The 18787-nt window shown below is 38.2% G+C and overlaps 1 protein-coding gene and 1 pseudogene across 2 annotated transcripts in view; one reads left to right on the top strand and one right to left on the bottom strand.

The window, feature by feature from the left end:
* Positions 1–5028, bottom strand: part of LOC144295196 (uncharacterized) — a 40663-nt gene extending 35635 nt beyond the window's left edge. Inside the window, exons 1-2 of the mRNA XM_077867631.1 lie at positions 4941–5028; positions 1365–1448 (exon numbers count right to left, since the gene is read on the bottom strand). Of these exons, the coding sequence (XP_077723757.1) occupies positions 1365–1448; positions 4941–5028 (172 nt within the window). The remainder of the gene's footprint in view (positions 1–1364; positions 1449–4940) is intronic.
* A 3268-nt stretch (positions 5029–8296) lies between these two features.
* LOC144295053 (keratin, type II cytoskeletal 8 pseudogene) overlaps positions 8297–18787 on the top strand; it is a 112458-nt pseudogene continuing 101967 nt past the window's right edge. The window contains exon 1 of the transcript XR_013362410.1: positions 8297–9169. The product of XR_013362410.1 is annotated as a keratin, type II cytoskeletal 8 pseudogene (transcript). The remainder of the gene's footprint in view (positions 9170–18787) is intronic.

The following is an 18787-nucleotide window of genomic DNA, read 5'->3' as shown; positions in this document are numbered from 1 at the left end:
TTAAAGCTCTAGACTTCTGACACTACCTTTTAGGATATTTGCAGAAAAATCATTATACTAGTGTAGGTAGAAATTTTTTGTGCTTTTATCTACATAGTGTTTTTAGGATATTTATGCGTGATAAAAATATGAGTTTTGATTTCTGCTAAGTAAGAATTTCAGAAGGAGTAGGTTACTTATTTACTCGAAATCTTTGTTTTATTGTTAAAATCAGGATATAATTGATTCATCTCATGTAGGGGTTGAGTAGCAGCTTATACATAGAATGACTATAAGGAGCACTGTGAATATTGTAGTGGCACAGAAATGCTTATTATCAATAATAAGCAGTGAGGTATTCCACTGAAGAAGTTGAAGGCAAGACATTGTCACATTGTTTTCTCAGGATTTTAAAAACTTTGGCTTTCTTGTGCATGTGACATTTTCAATTGTGTTGGAGAGAATAGGAGCTCTAAATGTAGTACTTTGTTGTCTGAGGAATTCTTGATAGAGACAGACTTCATATGAAGTCTAAATTGTGTCACTCACTGTCTGAGTTTTAGCATTAAGATCTTTAGAAGATAATTTGTTTATTCTTAATGTAACCTCAGGCTGAATTCTCTTAGGTTATCATAGAAGAAATGTCACCTGAAAGTGGAAAATATCCCTGAGATTGCTTTAGGCTTGAGCACATTTTTCTTGTCAAAAAATTAAGTCCAGTCTTGAAGGTTACTGGTATTTGCATATATACTCCATTCTTTTGGGTTCGCAGGGACTAAAGGACTAAGTGACTAAAAGTGGGAGGAAAGGAGATTATTCTTATGATAAAAAAGGTTGAGAATATATTCCAAGACCAAATAGAGTAAAGATCTCTGTGTTTCTGCTTGACATATCCCTGAGTCTCTGCAAAGAAAGATCATAAGCTTTTGGCTATGTGGACAGGATCCCAAAACAGTTGCTTATATTCAATCCTTTCATCATTTCCTCTCCAAATATCCATTTATTTTAAGGAATGGGTACTTTTAAATTATATGTGAGGTTACATAAGAAGTAACTTTTTAAGTAATATATGAAAATATAGAGCTTCCTTGAGTTATGGTGGGGTTATATCCCAATAAGCCCATCATAAGCTGAAAATATCATAAGTTAAACATACATTTAATACACTTAACCTATCGAACAGCACAGCTTCACATAGCTTAACTTAAATGTGCTCAGAGTACTCACATTATTTTGCTTTTGGGCAAAATCATCTAACACAAAGTCTGCTTTATCATAAAGTGTTGACCATCTCACGTAATGTATTGAATAGCATATTGATAGTGGAAAACAGAATGACTGAATGGGTACAGAACAGTTATAAGTATAGTATATTAGTTGTTTACCCTTATGGTCACAGGAGTGATTGGGAGCTGCAGCTTGCTGCCACTGCCCAGCATTGAGAGAGGATTGTCCCACATAGCGCTGGACTGGGAAAATATCAAAAGTCAAAATTAGGGCTATGGTTTCTACTGAATGTGTATCACTTTGCATCATTGTAAAGTCTAAAAATTTTGAAGTCAAACCATATTGACTTGGAGGCTGTCCATATTGCAAAGGGCAAATTAACAATATTTTATTTATATAGTGTGTTTTTGTGTGCTTTCCATGTGGAAATTAGAAAGGCAACATTCACAGTAAATTCATTTGACTTAACAGTATTCTTTCACTCATGAATAGCAGCCTTGGTATACATTCTGTACTCTTGGTACAGAAGAGTTCATATTTCAGATAATTAGAAAGAATAGGGCGAGAGAACAGAGCCTGGAGAGCCACTGAGAGGATGTGTGACTCAAAGCCCACCCTTTACCTCCAAAACAGAGGGAAAAGGGTTGGTTTGCATTTTGTAATTAAAGTGTGGGCCTTGCTAATGCTCCCATGAGTGCTGGAGTCCAAGACATCTTGATGAAGATCAGAAATCAAGTTACCCTAGAGGAATTTTGTTTTTGTTTTTAAGCAGATGTTTACAGGGCTGCAATCTTTATTAAGTAACAGCACCAGGGAAATGTTACAGACAGGAATGCTTCCTGTCTATCACAGTTTAGAGTGACTTGGCAAAGGATTATTAATGATTTGGAAAATTCCAGAACTAAGTTTGATGTCAGAATGTTAGGAACACTTTATGCTAAGGCCAGAAAGGTGACTTTGTACCTCTGAGGGTAGTCAATTACTCAACCAAACCACAGATGTTTTATTCAAGACACTACCCTAGGCCTTTAGAGGGGCACATAAAAAATTATAACATACAATCTCTGTTCCAAAAGAGCTTGCATTTATTTGCAGAAAAATTCAGAGATGTATGAAAAATTAATGGGATAAGGCAGTATATGTAAAGTGCCCAGTGAAAGTTACAGAAAGTAAAGGTTAAAGGGAAGAATATGTATGAGTTAGGGTTCTTTGATTCAGATCAACAATACTGCTCTCAACAACTTGAACAAATGAGAATTTATTTGAAGACTTTTAGGAACTCATAGACTTGCCAGAAGTCTTGAGTCTGGCTTGAAGGCCTTAGGAGACAGGCATGAGGAGCTGTCCAAAAGATCTGTGGTGCCATAGATCCTGGGTCTGGAAGAAATTTTAAGTGTTAGGTCACTCCAAGTTGTGGATTATTTGACAGATTTTTAATATTCTATCATAGATGTAGAGGTGATGTTTATGGTATACTTGGGATAATGCATAAATTTTTCTGCTTGCAATGAACGATAAATGCATGAGGAAAAGGATCAGTTAGCAAAGTAAGTGGGAACCAGATTATGGAGTGCTTTGCTAAAATTATCTTACTGGCAGTGAAGAACACTTTGTAATGTTTAGCAAGAGTATAGCATGGTAATAATAGCAATGTTTTAACTCTGTTCTTTATAGTGGTGAGATTTCAAAGAAAATAGTCACTCCCTTCCTTACTCCTGAGGCTTTTGAATTCAGCATATGGGTGGTCTGTTTCTGAACTGCTTCCTTTCTTTACAGCATTCTGTATCATGCCTTTCCTAGGACAGTGTTTCTCAAAAGAGCAACCAAAGGCTACCTGCATCAGGAATGACTTGGATGAGGGTATGCCTGGGTGGCTCAGCAGTTGAGTGCCTGCCTTCAACCTGGGCATGATCCTGGAGTCCCAGGGTCGAGTCCTGCATCGGGCTCCCTGCATGGAACCTGCCTCTCTCTCTGCCTGTGTTTCTGCCTCTCTCTCTGTGTTTCTTATAAATAAATAAATAAAATCTTAAAAAAAAAATAAATGACGGGAGGGATTCCTTAATGGCTCTGCCAGTTAAGCAGATAAGGTATACACTCTAAGCACTCTTGGTTTGGCTCTGGTCATAATCTCCTGTTCATTCTCTCTCTCTCTCTCTCTTTCTTTCTCTCTATCTCAAGTAAATAAATCCTAAAAGGAAAAAAAAAAGAAATGACTGGAGAGATTTGTTAAAATGCATATTCTTTGGGCCCTATTGAATTAGAATATTGGGGGCTGGGGACAAGAACCTGCATTTTCAGCAGGTTACCTGAGTGATTCCTCTGTGGACTGAGGTTCAAGAACCACTGACCTGAGGAGTGTTTAAATGGACAGATAGGCTTGGGAGCAAGGGAAGATCCTTCCTTCCTGCCTTTCCTTCTCCTTCATGTCCTCACTTTTTCCCCAGCTCCCGTTATTCTGTATGTTTTACTCCCCTTCCATCTTCTCCCTCTCTCGTTTAAGAAACACTCCACTCACTGAGCAGTTCACTGTGTGAAGACTAAATGCCTTTCTGAACACTGAAGACTTAAAAACATACCTGAGGAGCTTAAAATATATGTCTGTTCATAATAGGCATTGGCAAGAAATCAGTTCTATCTCAGGGTGAGCCTTTTATGGAAAAGATGTTTAGAGTTTGCTTTAAGTAAGGCTTTGATTTGCAAGTGTGGTAGGGTTTGAATAAGGAAGATCTAAGGATTTTCAGCTGTTGATAAAGGGACAGCAGCTGGTGAAACCAAATTGTAGGCATCAGGGTTCGAATCTCCTCCATATCAATTCAGAACATCAGTGAGAGTGTAGGGCCAGGCACTGATGCTTGGGTAGATTCTCTCTTCCTTTATCCACTGCTCTTGTTTGAGATAGCATAAAGAGAAACAACTTTTATGTAGCATACTTAAAGCTTTGTAAATATCATGTCATTGATTATTTATAGGAATTCAGTTACTAGAACAATATCTAGCACAAGTAGGTTTTGAGTGGATATTATTGATTCACTAAATGAAACATTTAGTAAATGCTGGGCAATGTTCTAGACACTGAGATGCAACACTGAAGAAAAAAAGAAAGAATCTCTCCCTCATGTGACTTATATTCTAGTGTTGCATGTTATTTTATATCAACTTTTTTAGGTAGATAATATATTTCCCACTTTACAGGTGAGAAATTGAAGCTTGGACACATAAATTCGTTAGGTGTCAGACAGCTAGGAATCTGTAAGGTTTAGCTGTAGGAAATGGATTCCCATGCCTGTTTGACTTCCAAACTCATATTTTCTATGACATTATTATAGCTTCGGGTAGATTTTTTTTTAAATAAAAAACTATCTTCCTTCCTCTGGATATGTTGGTGATCTTCTGAAATTGAAGTGAATTTCCTAGAGAATAGCCTTTATGCAATAAGATGCTAAAGACAGCTGAGAAGCCCCCAAACAATGCATTGCCCCAGTTCCTTGCCCACTGTGCAGAAATCAGAAGACTTCAGTTAAGCTCCTGTAAACTGACTCTAGAATGGAAACCTTAGATGCTGTTCGGAAATGTCCTATCACATATCTAACACATACTATGACTTCTGATACTTCAGCCTATTACTTTTGGGGAGGGTGTTGTTCCCCTGCCAAGAAAGCAGTGTGTCAGATGCTCCATGTTGATAGTCTTGCACCTTGGTGAAGTAGTTGGAGGTTACCCACTGTGCCTCTCACCTCTGTATGGCTTCCTGTTTCCTTCCTGTCCTGCTGCTCCTTTTCTCTGTGGGTCCTGTGTGCTGACATTCTCAGGGCCTGCTGACATAGCTGAAAATGATCTAAAAAAAATGACTGTGTAAGAGATGTAATACCTTCCTCTTCCAAGAAGAGGTGGTCAACTAAATACCATTTGTTTGGTCCAATTATCCACTTAAACACTACAAATTTGGGTACTATGTACTATCTGTTACTTATTAACTGCCCAGTAGCCTTGGACATCTCACTTTCTCTCTCAGGGATTCCAGTTTCTTCACCTGGTAAAATGATATGTTTATTATCAGGATACAATGAGATCATATGTGGAAAGCACTGTGCACATTCCCCAGCACATAGTACCTCCTCATTACCTGTTCTTTATTATTATTTTTATTTTCACAATACTTAGAGGTTGATGATACCTCCATGTTACAGATAAAATATAATGACTATCATATATTAGGTGCAATCTTTTATTTGATTTTTATAGCAAGCTTGCAGGGAAGTACCATTATCAATTCCCACTTTTACAAAGAGGAACTGGGTTGTATTTGGGGTCACTCAGCTGAATAAGTAGTGGAACTGGGATTCATGCTTATTTCTTTTTTTTTTTTTTATTTCTGATAAACTCCTGAGACTTCATTCTTTCCACTATGACAAGCTGCCTGTAAGGAATGATTGCCACTTCAAAATTGCACTCAGCCTTCTTAAAATACTTCTGTTCTTCAAACGAAATACCTCATGTCAGTTCTAAATCTGTAATACTTGGGGAATTAGGGTCTCATCCCATGTAATGCTACAGTGTGCTCTCTGCACTGCTAAAACCTCAGACACAAGGGTTTTCACCCTCGAGGCATCTGCTGGTGGGCGGCTGATTCTTATGCCATCTATGAGGTGCTATGAGAACACTCTAGATGAAGGATGCTTGTAAATGCAAGCTAGTGTTTCTTTACATGACATATTTGTTGCTACTACTGAGTATTTTAGTTCATTACACTTCTTCCAAATAATTAGAGAAAATGTGCGCATTATAGAATGTATGTATTTCAACCCCTGAGCTGGCACGTTACAAGCTTTCAGTTACTAACATGTGAATTTTAACTATTGTCCCTGTCAGAAGTAACTGATGGCAGAATGAAAATTGTGGAATATAACTTCAGCATTCAAATGTGAATGGATAGGGCCAAAGGAAATGTTTCTGATTGGAAACTGGACCCTTGCCAGCTCTTGAGTTCTGAGGGAGATCTGAGACCTGAGGAGAAATAGCCAAGTTATAAAATATGATTTCCTTTTGCTTTCACTTTGTTTCTTCAAATGTAACATTCCCATGTAGTCTGTAGCTATGTTTGATCACAACAAAGCTAGGTTAGATATAGCTTCTGAAGCACTCAAAATATTTTGCTAAGTAACCTAGAGAGTTCATTTTCACTTCAGTATGAACACAATCCAGATCACTTAGAAGTAATTACTAAGCTTTTTCTCTTATTCAAGATTTGTTCCAGTTCTTGACAATTTTCACAAATATTTAGCAAAATGAAAAAAAATGAAGGACAATGTAGTATATTTTCCATGAAGCTAAATCCATTTGATTCTAAGTGCTGATCTTCTATTTTGAGATTCAAGCATCACAATTTTTTTGTGTTGCCATGTCCCTTTTATTATGAAATGGTGGTAATAGTGACTGAAGTTTCTACATTTAATGTTTTTGGCAATATCTGAGGTTGCTAGCTCTATTTCTGTTTGCCAATTTTTTATTTGTTTTTAATTTACTGACCTGTGCAGTGTAAGCCTGGAACCACTGGTGTGATAGAAAAAGCATAGGCTTTGAAATTAGAAGCCCCTGAATTTCCTTCCTTGCTAAGTTTACTAGAAGCCAGATGAACTGGGCCATTATTGGTGCTCCTAGAATCTCAACTTCCCGATTTGTAACGTAAAAGAGCAGGGTTGTTGAAAGGATTCAATGTGATAGAATATACAAAATGTCTAGCTCACAATCCTACTTAATAAACAATCATTTTTCCTCATTATTTCTTCTAGAGCACAATTCACAAGGAGAGGAAGAGTGTGACCATTGTTTGAGATGTGGGAGAGAAGCAGATAAGGGAGACAAATGACAAAATAGAGAATGGGGGCAGCCCCGGTGTCTCAGCATTTTAGCGCCGCCTTCAGCCCAGGGCGGGATCCTGGAGACCGGACCCCTGCATGGAGGCTGCTTCTCCCGCTGCCTGTGTCACTGCCTCTCTCTATGTGTGTCTCATGAATAAATAAATAAAATCTTAAAAAAAAAAAATAGAGAATGGTGGTCCTAAAGGCAGGACATGTTTGAGGTAAGCCTTTCTGTTCTTTATAACATTTTCTTATATTGAGGAAGTTCTTGGAGGGCAGTGATTTATCTTGCTGTCTTTGATTCCCCAGCATCTGGCACAGGGCAGGCTCAGAGAGGCTCTGCTACAAGTGGTATGACCTGGGAAGTGGACTCTGATTTGACTATTTGCATGCAGGAAGTTTATTGGGGTGTATTTGTCAGCTTAATGGCTGCAGGGGGAGTGAAGAAAGAAGGGCCAGGCAGAGATCTCTGCCACCACTATGGGAGTTTTGGAGCTGAGATACCCTGCAGTTGTCTTAAATTGGGGCAAGGTGTTTGGGCTTTTTTACTCCCTGCCTTGATCAATCATACATGAGAGTTGAAATGGGGAAGGGTGCATGACTTGGGAGAGGTCCCTTTCTTCAGCTGAGGGAAATCTCAGGTGGAGTTTTAGCTGCAAGCTCTCAGTTGCTGTTATGGATAAAATTGTGTCCCTCCAGAAATTGTTGATGTCCTAACCCCTGATACTGTGGATGTGACCTTATTATGAAATAGGGTCTTCACAGAGTATCAAAATGATCAAGTTAAGATGTGATTATTAGGGTGGATCCTAATCCAATAAGACTGTGTCCTTATAAAAAGGGGGATATTTTGACACAGACATAGACATGTGTAAAGAGAAGGCAATGTGAAGGCCCAGTGAGATTGCCATCTGCAAACCAATAAATGCCTGGGGCTACCAGAAGCTAGGTGAGAAGCTAGGGCCAGATTTTTCCGTCACAGCCCTCAGGAGGAACTTGTCCGTACACACCTTGGTTTTGAATTTCCAGGCTTCAGAACTTTGAGATCATACATTTCTATTACTTATAAGCTGCCCAGTTTGTGTACTTTGTTACAGCAGTCCTGGGAGACAAATAAATGAGTTGCCAATGCTCTAACAGCAGGACGGTGTGTGCCTGAGTTCTGAAGGGGGGTTGGGGGTGGTGGTGGTGGTGGTGGTGGTTATGGCATAGCACAGTGTTACTAACAGAACTCCATGATGTTTGTGGGGTGAAGGAGCCTTCATGTTTTAGCTTTGACCAATGTAGGGTCATGTTTCTCCCTGAAAGAATTCTACTAACTAGATAATGGACTGGTCTTTCCATCCAATTATATCCTCACACCTCAATACAATGAAATGCCCAGTCCTATAAGGCTAACTGTATCTAGAAACTGACAAAGGGACCTGCACGTGCTTAGAAAACACTCTGAATCTGAGGTGCCCTAGCAACCAGGTATATTTATGGAGTTGGGTCTCAAGGTGGGCTCAAACCGTTCTGGGGCTTATTACCGCTCTTGCATTGTCAGCTTGATGAGCCTGTTTAAGGAAATGAGATTTTAAAATATAACAACAGTCCTGGCTATGGAGAAGGAAGGAGGTATCAAAAAGTGACAATGAATTTTTATATCACAATATGGCTCAGAGTAAATGCTAATTTACTGAGCTGAGCAGTTCCGTCAGGATTAAAGAGAAATGGGCATGAGATTCACATAATTTTAGATTGATGTTTGCTGGTACTCTATGTGTTTCTGTATTACCTTTGGATATTGTCCAGCCTATCAGAGGCTGGGACTCTTTCTTACTCATTTCTGTAGTCTCAGCACCAAGCAGGATGAACAATTCTGGGAACTGAATACGTGTTTAGAGCTGCGGAGTCTATGAAATCGGCCTGTGTAATCCCCTGTCTTCTTCCTGCAAGTTGTGAGTGTTAGCCATATTCTTCTTCCATCAGTAGAACAGTAGGAGCAGAGAAATCCATGATCTCACTCATGCCAACAACCAAACTGTCATCAGAGTTTGCATTGCAAAATCTCTATTTCTGGTCAGAGGCAGGAAGAAAACAATCTGCTTTCTACTGAACTCCAGGTAAGTACTCAGGGCTTGAGGTTGAAAAAATGATTGTTGAATGGATATTGAAAGCATAAGTAAAGCCCTTCAGTCCTTACAAGTCTTTGTGTTTGGATTTTATATGATAAGTTTACGTCCATTATGGAAACCACACAGCTTATTGCAGAAAGGCCCCAGGCTCCATCCTTGCCTGAAAATCAATACTGAAGAATCATGATAAGCATGTAGTAGGTGCTCAGTAAATATCTTTGGCATGAAATTCCATGCTGCAAAACAGAAACAGGTTCCTACAGAGTCTATGAAAGTCTCCAATGAAACTTCTTTCAGGAGAGGACAGCCATCTCTTAGATGGTGCACTTCTCAGCTTGCCTGCCTGCCTGCCTGCCTGCGTCCCTCCCTTCCTTCCATCCATCCTTCCTTCCTTCCTTCCTTCCTTCCTTCCTTCCTTCCTTCCTGTCTCTGCTCTGTCTCTTTCTTTTTTTTGGTGAGCTCCCCACTCACTTCCCTGCTCTTTCACTTCTAATTTCTTCTTAGAAATCCAGAAATTCTTGGAATTTATTTGCAATGGAAGGAGGGGGCAGATGGTAGGGGTGATTGTGAGAGCCCAGTATCCCCTGCTTCAGGTGTGAAGAGTCTGAAGGTACCTCACACCACACAGTTCCCCTGATGTATTAGGCAGAAGCTGCTTCCAGTGGGACCTTGTCAGAGATCCCACCTTTGCTGGCCCTCTTTCTCTCCCCATTTTGTTACTCCTATTACCTTGCTAGTATTCAGGGGACACTGTCTTCATAATAAATTACTCAAACAAGGTGCGCCTGGGTGGCTCAGTTGGTTGAGTGTCTGCCTTTGGCTCAGGTCATGATCTCGGGGTCTTGGGATTGAGTCCTCATCGGGCTCCCTGTTCAGTGAGGCATCTGCTTCTTCCTCTATCTCTGCTTGTCTCCCCTGCTCATGCATAATCTTATAAGTCAATCAGTCAATCAATCCATCCATCCATCCTTAAAAAATAAATTATTCATACATGAATTCTCATCTCAGGGAAACCTAACTTAGGCTTTTCACATTATGAGGGGAGAAAAGCCTACTCTCTTGATTGAGGTCCATCTCTAAAACCTGCTCCATTTCTCTGCTCCCTTTCAAAGCAGAACTTCTCAAAGGAATCATGTAGTGCCTCTCCTTCTTCTCCATTTCTTTCCTCAGACTATTTTTTTTTTTCCTCAGACTATTTTAATTAGGCTTCTTTACCAAACACTCCATAGAAACTGTTCTTTTCAGTATCACCAGTGACCTCTATCTGGCCAAATTCAATAGCTACCTCCTGTTCTCATTTTATAGGAATTCTCAGCAGTATATAACTCTTCTGACCCTTCTTATAGAGACACTCTCTTTTCTTGGCTTTCCTGATATCACAGTCCTAATTTTCTTTGTACCTCATAGGTCATTCCTTCCTAACCTTTGAACTTATTCCCTCTTCTCTGTTTGGCCTATTATATGTTGAAATACCTCATGGCTTAGATCTTAGACCACTTCTTTTATCTATTTATGCTTCTCCCTGTATGTGCTAAAAATTTGTGCCTCTCGCCCCAATTTCTCCATTGAATTTTAACTTCTATGCCCAACTGTCTATTAGACATCACCACTAGTATATATTTAATTAATGCATCTCAAACTATAACATCCAAGAGATAACTATCGTTTCTGTATGCCAACAACTTAATGAAAACTCGTGTTTCTTACCTACTCCTCCCAGTCTTGGTAAATATATCACTTTCCACTGTACTGCTTAAACTAGAGACAGAGCAGTTGTCCTCCATTTCTCTGCTCTGCCCTCTGTAGCACATCTAATTGATGAGACAGTATCACTGACTATGCCCCTACACGATGTTCTTTATCTGAACTTCTCATCATCTCTGTTGCCACTACCAGTCCTAACTATCCTCTTTTATCATCTGGACTACTGAATTGATCAACTATCTGGTCCCTTACTTTCTGTCTACTCTTCTCCCCACCAGCCTAAACCATTCTTCAAACACATGAGATCACACCATTTACTTGCTTATAACTCTTCATGGCTTCTTTTTGCACTGAGGATGAAATCTAAAATCCTTGTTACAATTTACAATCCATGCTTACAGTTCCTATTCTTCCCTTTTCTTAAATTTGTCCATTTTAGACTTCTGTCTTTCCTAGCACATAACAGGCCTTAGAGTTTTGTGCTTGTGGTTTTCCTTCTGCCTACAGTACTTTGGTCCTAGGTCTTCATTTTTGCATGAGATAGATTTTTTTTTTTTTGTAGCTCAACTCAATTCCTATTCTTTTTTAAAATTTCTATTTTTCCAACTTTATTGAGGCATAATTGACAAACAATTTTTTGTATTTAAGGTGTACAATATGATGACTTTATATGCATATTCACTGTGGTGATTATCAAGATCAAGACAATACATTCATTATCTCACTGGTTACTCTTTTGCTGTTGTATGTTTGTTTGTTTTTGTTGTTTATGGTAAGAACACTTAAGATCTATTCCTTTCAGCAGTTTTCAAATATACAACACAGTATTTATTTACTGTAGTCAGCATGTTGTACATTAGGGCCTCAGAATTTATTCTTATAACTGGAAGTTTGTAACTTTTATTTATTTTCTTTTTTAAAAAAGAATTTACTTATTTATTCATGAGAGACACAGAGAGAGAGGCAGAGACACAGGCAGAGAGAGAAGCAGGCTCCATGCAGGCAGCCCGATGTGGAACCCAATCCCAGGACTCCGGGATCACACCCCGAGCCAAAGGCAGACACTCAACCGCCAAGCCACCCAGGCGACCCAGTTTGTAGCTTTTAACCTGCGTTTCCAATTTCTCTATCTCCTGAGCCCCTCACAACTACCTGTCTATTTACTGTCTCTATGAAACTGGCTTTTTTTTTTTTCCTTTGGTAGATTCCACATATATGCGATACCGTGTAGTATTTATCTTTCTTTGTCTGGCTTATCTCACTTAGCATAATGCCCTCCACTTTTACCCATGTTGTTGCAAGTGTTAGAATTTCCTTTTTTCCTGTGGCTAAATAATATTCCATTTTACCCATTCTTTTATCCATTTTTTTCTTTATCCACTCATCTGTCAAAGGGCACTAAGGTTGTTTCCATATTTTGGCTATTATGACTAATGCTGCAATAAACATGGAAGTGCGGATAATCTCCTTGGGATACTGATTTCATTTCCTTCAGATATATACCCAGGAGTGGGATTGCTAGATTATATGGTTGTTCTATTTTTAATTTTTTAAAGAATCATCATATTGTTTTTCCGTAATGACTGTAACAATTTACATTCCCAGCAGCAGTGTGTAAGGGTACCTCATTCCCTACATCCTTGTCAACATTGGCTATTGCTTGTCTTTTTTATGATAGCTATAATGATAGGTGTGAATTAATATCTTATGTGGTTTTGATTTGGATTTCCCTGATAATTAGTGATGTTGAACACCTCTTCATATACCTATTGACTATCTATATGTCTTCTTTGAGAAAATGTCTGTTTGGGTTCTTTGCCCACTTAAAATGGATTATGTGCAGGGTGCTTGGGTGGTTCAGTCAGTTGAGTGTCTGTCTTCAGCTCAGGTCTTGATCTTGGGGCCCTGGAATGGAACCCCATGCTGAGCGAGATGTCTGCTTCTCTGTCTCCCTCTCTCTCCTCCTTGCCCCACTTGTGCTCGCTCTCTCTCAAATAAATACAAAAATATATATTAAAAAATAAAATGGATTATTTGCTTTTTTCCTATTGAGTTGTATGAGTTCTTTTTTTAAGAGGAAGGGAGAGACAAACAGGGGGAGAAAGAATCTTAAGCAGGCCCCATGCCTGATGGGGGGCTAGACTTGGGGTTTCATCACAACCTGAGATGAAATGAAGAGTCAGATGCTTCACAACTAAGCCACTCAGGTATCTCTGAGTTCTTTTTTTTTAATTAAGTTTTTATTTAAATACCACTTAGTTAACAAGCATACAGTATAATATTAGTTTCAGGTATAGAATTCACTGATTGAACACTTCTATATAACACACTCGGTGCTCATCACAACAAGCATTTTTAATTCTCCTAATCCCCATGATTTGTTTAGCTCATCCCACCCCCAGTAACCATCAGTTTGTTCTCTCTAGTTAAGAGTCTATTTCTTGTTTGTCTCTCTTTTTTTCTTCTATGTTCTTTTCTTTTGTTTTTTTAAATTCCACATATGAGTGTAATCATATATACTTGTCTTTCTTTGATTGACTTATTTTGCTTAGTATTATACTCTCTAGCTCTATCCATATCATTGCAAATGGCGAAATTTCATTCTTTTATGGATGAATAATATTCCATTATATATATATCACCTCTTTGATGGTAGTATTTTTGATTTGGTAGTATTGACATTTTATCTATATTAACTCCTCCAATCCAAGAATACAAGATAAACTTCTATTTACTTGTGTCTTCAGTTTCTTTCCTCAGTGTCTTACAGTTCTTAGGGTATGAGTCTTTTACCTCTATGGTTAAATTATTCATAAGTATTTTATTATTTTTGATGGTATTGTAAATGTGACTACTTTTCTGAATTTCTCTTTCAGATAGTTCATTGTTAGTCTATAGAAACATAATTGATTTTTGTATGTTAATTTCACATCCTGCAACTTTATTGAATTATTAGTTCTAATGGGTTTTATTTGGGGGTGGAGTCTTTAGGGCTTCCTGTATGGGATCATATCATCTGAAAATAGATAATTTTATTTTTTTCCTTCCAATTTGGATGCCTATTTCTTTTCTTTGTGCAATTTCTGTGTTTAGAACTTCCAGTACTCTGTTGAAGAGAAGTGGCAAGAGTGGGCATCCTTGTCTATTTCTGATCTTAGAGGAAAGATTTTTAACTTCTCACCAGAGAGTATGATGTTAACTATGGGACTGTCGTATATGGTTTCCATTATGGTGAGGAATGTTCCTTCTATAACTAATTTGTTGATAGCTTTTATCATGAAAAAATGTTCAATGTAGTCAAATGCTTTTTTTTTTTTTGGTCAAATGCATCTAAATCATGATCATATGATTTTTATCCTTGATTTTGTTAATGTGGCAAATCACATTTATTGATTTGCATATGTTGAACCACCCTTGAATCCCACTTGATCATGATGTATTATCCTTCTAATATGCTCTTGAAGCTCTTGCATTTGGTTTCTTAGCATTTTGTTGAGGATTTTTACAAATATGTTTATTAGGGATATTGGCTTGTGATTTTCTTTTCTTCTAGTATTCTTGTCTGATTTTGTTATAAAGGTAATGCTGATCTCATAAAAAGAGCATGGAAGTATTCCTTCCTCTTTAATTTTTTGAGAGAGGATTAGTGTTAATTCTCCTTTAAATGTTTGGTAGAATTCATCAGTGAAGGCATCTGGCCCTGGATTTTTATTTGTTGGGAGAGTTTTGATTACTGGTTCAATCTTCTTGCTAGTTATTGATCTGTTCAGATTTTCTATTACTTCATGATTCAATCTTGTTAGATTGTATGTCCCTAGGAAATTATCCACTTCTTTAAATTAGGTAATTTTTTGACATTAATTTTTTACAGTGGTATCTTATAACCCTTTGTGTTTCTGTGGTATCAGTTGTAATGTCTCCTCTTTTGCTTATAATTTTATTAATTTGATTCATCTTTATTTATTTCTTAGTCTACCTAAAAGTGTATCATATTTGTTTATCTTTAATAAAAACCTGGGTGGCTCAGTTGGTTAAGGATCCAGTTCTTGGTTTCAGCTCAGGTCATGATATCTGGGTTGTGAGATCAAGCCTGGGATTTCTCTCCCTCACCCTGCCCTACCTCTCTCTCTCTCAAATAAATAATCTTTTAAAAAACAAGCAAACTTATTTTCCTTGATCTTTTCTATTGTATTTCTAGTCTTTATTTAATTTGTTTCTCCTCTAATCTTAAATTTTTCCCCTTTTGTTAACTTTGGTCTTAGTTTGTTTTTTCTAGCTCTTTGAGGTGTAAAATTAGATTATCTGAGATTCTTTTTTCTTAATGTAAGCATTTATTACTGTAAATTTTCATTTTAGAACTACTTTTGCTTCACTCCATAAATTTTAGTATGGGGCTTCCATTTTTGTCTGTCTCAAGTTATTTTTGATGTCCCTTATGATTTCTTTTTAGGCCCATTGTTGTTCGGAAGCATGCTGTTTGATTTCCACATTATTTGCAATCTTTCTAGCTTTCTTTCTGTTATTGATTTCTAATGCTGTTATTGATTTCTAATTTCTAATGCTACAGTGTGGTCACAAAGAATGCTTGATGTGAATTCGGTCTTCATAAAATTAAGACTTGTTTTGTGACCTGGAGAATGTTTTGGGCGTGCTTGAGAAGAGTGTGTATTTTGCTACTATTGGTTGGGATGTTCTCTATGTCTGTTAGGTCCACTTGGTTTATGTATTATTCAAGTCTTCTCTTCCCTTGTTGATTTTTCTGTCTGGACACTACCTATTGTTGAAAATGTGGTGTTGAAGTCCCCTACTATTACTGCATTGCTATTTCTGCCTTCAGATCTGTTTAATATCTTAAGGTGCTATGATATTGGATGTGTATATACTTATATTTGTTATATACACTCGATGGATTGACCACATTGTCATTATATAGTAAAATTTGTCTCCTGTTACAGCTTTTGAATTAAAGCCTGTTTTGTCTGATATAACTGTAACTATGCATGCTCTCTTTTGGTTTCTATTTGAACAAAATATATTTTTCCATCTCTTCACTTTCAGCCTATAAATATCCTTAAAGCTTAAGCAAGTCTTTTGTAGGCAGCATATAGTTAGGTCTTTTATTTTTATTTTTTATTTTAACAATTAAACTATTCTATGTCTTTTAATTGGAGATTTTAAATAATTTATATTTAAGGTAGTTACTGGTAGTAAGTACTTACTATCACCATTTTATTAATTGTTTTCTGATTGTTTGTAGTTCCTTTGATCTTTTCTTCCTCTTTAGCTATCTTTTTTTTTTAAAGATTTTATTTATTTATTCATGAGAGACACAGAGAGAGAGAGAGAGAGACAGAGACAGAGACACTGGCAGAGAGAGAGAGAAGCAGGCTCCATGCAGGGAGTCTGGCATGGGATGCGATCCTGGGACTCCAGAATCACACCCTGAGCCGAAGGCAGGTGCTTAACCACTGAGCCACCCAGGGATCCCCTCTTTAGCTATCTTTATATATTGATGATTTTGTTTTCATTAGTGGTCTGCTTTTATTCTTTTTTCTTTTTTTGTTTGTGTATCTAATATAGACTTCATAGGTATCATAAGGCTTTAGTAGTATATATATACATTTTAAATATTTTATTCATTTGTTCATGATAGACACACACACACACACACACACACACACACACACACAGAGGGGCAAAGACACAGGCAGAGGGAGAAGCAGGATTCATGCAGGGAGCCCAACGTGGGACTGGATCCCGAGTCTCCAGGATCACGCCCTGGGCCAACGGCAGGCGCCAAACCGCTGAGCCACCCAGGGATTCCTTTAGTAGTATATTTTATAGTCATGAGCTATTTTAAGCTGATAACAGCTTAACTTCAAGTACATTCAAAAGTTCTATGCATTTATTTTCCCCACTCCCCACATTTATGTTGCTGGTGTCACAATTTAAGTCTTTTAATATTGTATGTCCATAAACAAAATATAGCAGTTTTAGTTTTTTTAGCCAGTGTCATTTAACTCATATGCTAGAGTTCCAAGTGTTTTTTTACACATCATCATTGCAGTACTCTAGAGTATTTTGAATTTCACTATTTACCTTTACCAGCGAATTTTGTACTTTCATATGTTTTATCTTAATAATTACCATCCTTTCATTTCAGCTTAAAGAAATTTTAGTATTTCTTGTCAAGCAGGTCCAGTAGCAATTAATTTCCTCAACTTTGTCTTGGAAAGTCATTTTTCCTCTTTTGTTTTTAAAGAACAACCTTGCTGGGTAGAGTATTGTAGGTTGGCAGGTTTTTCTTTGAGCATTTTGAGTATATTTTCCTACTCTCTCAGCCTGTAAGATTTCCACTAAGTAATCTGCAGATAGCCTTACTGGGGTTCCTTTGTACACAAGAAGTTGTTTTTCCTCTTACTGCTTTCAAAATTGTCTTAGTCTTTAATTTTTTAGTTTAATTATGATGTATCTCAGCGAAGATCTCTTTGGGTTGAATAGTTTTGGGGAATTGCTGAGCTTCCTGTATCTAGAAGGCTGTATCTCTCCCCAGTTTATTTAAAGTAAGTTTTCTGTCCTTTTCTCCCTCTTCTCCATCTGGGACTTCCATTATGCAAATATAATTTGTTTTGATAGTGTCCCATAATCCATAAAGGCTTTCTTCACTCTTTTTCTTTCTTATTTCCTTTTCCTCCTCTGACTGGGCAATTTCAAGATATCTTTCTTCAAGTTTGCAGAGATTTTCTGTTTGATTGAGTCTACTGTTGAAGCTCTCTATTGCATTTTTAGTTTCATTTATTAAATTCCTCATGTCCAGAATTTCTGTTTAGTTCTTTTAAATAGTTTTTCTTTATTTTGAAATTTTGGCTTTGTTCATACATTGTTTTCCTGAGTTCATTGAATTGTCTATCTGTATTCTCTTGAATCTCACTGAGCTTCCCACCTGGGAACTGGGGTCTCTGTCTTTGGGGCTTTCTGCAGTGACTCAGGCTCTGGGGGAAAGCTGCAGTACTAGTGTGGACCCTAGAATGCAGTGTAGTGGTGGCTTAGGTCTATAGCAGTGTGCAGAGCAGCAGCAACTTGGCCCTAGTGATATTGGCCAGAGCCTTAACTCAGGACTCAAATGGTGGGGCCCAGAGCAGCAGCAGCACAGGACATTGATGCTGGGCCAAGCATCAACTCAGGTCCCAGGAAAGTGAACACAAAACTGGAATAGCACACCTCAGTGAGAGTGGGTTAATGCCACAACTTAAGACCCAGTGAATTGGGCACAGAGCACCAGCAAAGCAGCATAGTCCTTATGACAGAGGTTCAAAGCAGCAGCCATGGGGTGGGGTACAAGGCAATGGCAGCTTTACCTGGTGATGATGTGTCAAAGCTGTAATTTAGAAAGCATGGTAGGGCACTGAACTGCAGCAGTGCAGCCTGGTGATGCTGTGTCAAAGCCGTGACTTAGGACCCAGGAGGTAGTCATAGAATAGTAGCAGAATGGCCCCAACATTGGCCCATTGAAGCCTTATGTCAGGACTCAGAGGACGGGGCAGAGCAGTGGCAGCTTGGACCTAGTTTTGGCAGGTTAAAGCCTTGACCTAGAATTCAAAAAGTAGGCTGCTGAGCAGTGGCAGTTCTGGTCCTGTAGATAGTGAGGTATTATGGTGTTCTGATTTGGTAAGTGGTTCACTATAGCAACCAGAGTCTCTGAGAGTAGGTTTCCCTGTAGCTATAACTCCATCCCTGAGAGGAGGACCCCCGGTGGCTCCATCAGCTAGATCTGCATTGGTGAAAACTGTGGGGCTCCTCAGTAGCAAAGGCTACAAGTTACAAGTGTTCACAGTGGTGATGTGGCTTGTTGTGTTTCTCCTGTTCTCCTTTTCCTTTTGGGGTTAAGTCTTCCAGAGGAAA

This window comes from Canis aureus, chromosome 23 (genome assembly GCF_053574225.1).
Source record: "Canis aureus isolate CA01 chromosome 23, VMU_Caureus_v.1.0, whole genome shotgun sequence".
Classification (NCBI taxonomy): Eukaryota; Metazoa; Chordata; class Mammalia; order Carnivora; family Canidae; genus Canis; species Canis aureus.
This window is presented reverse-complemented; position numbering and strand designations above follow the sequence as displayed.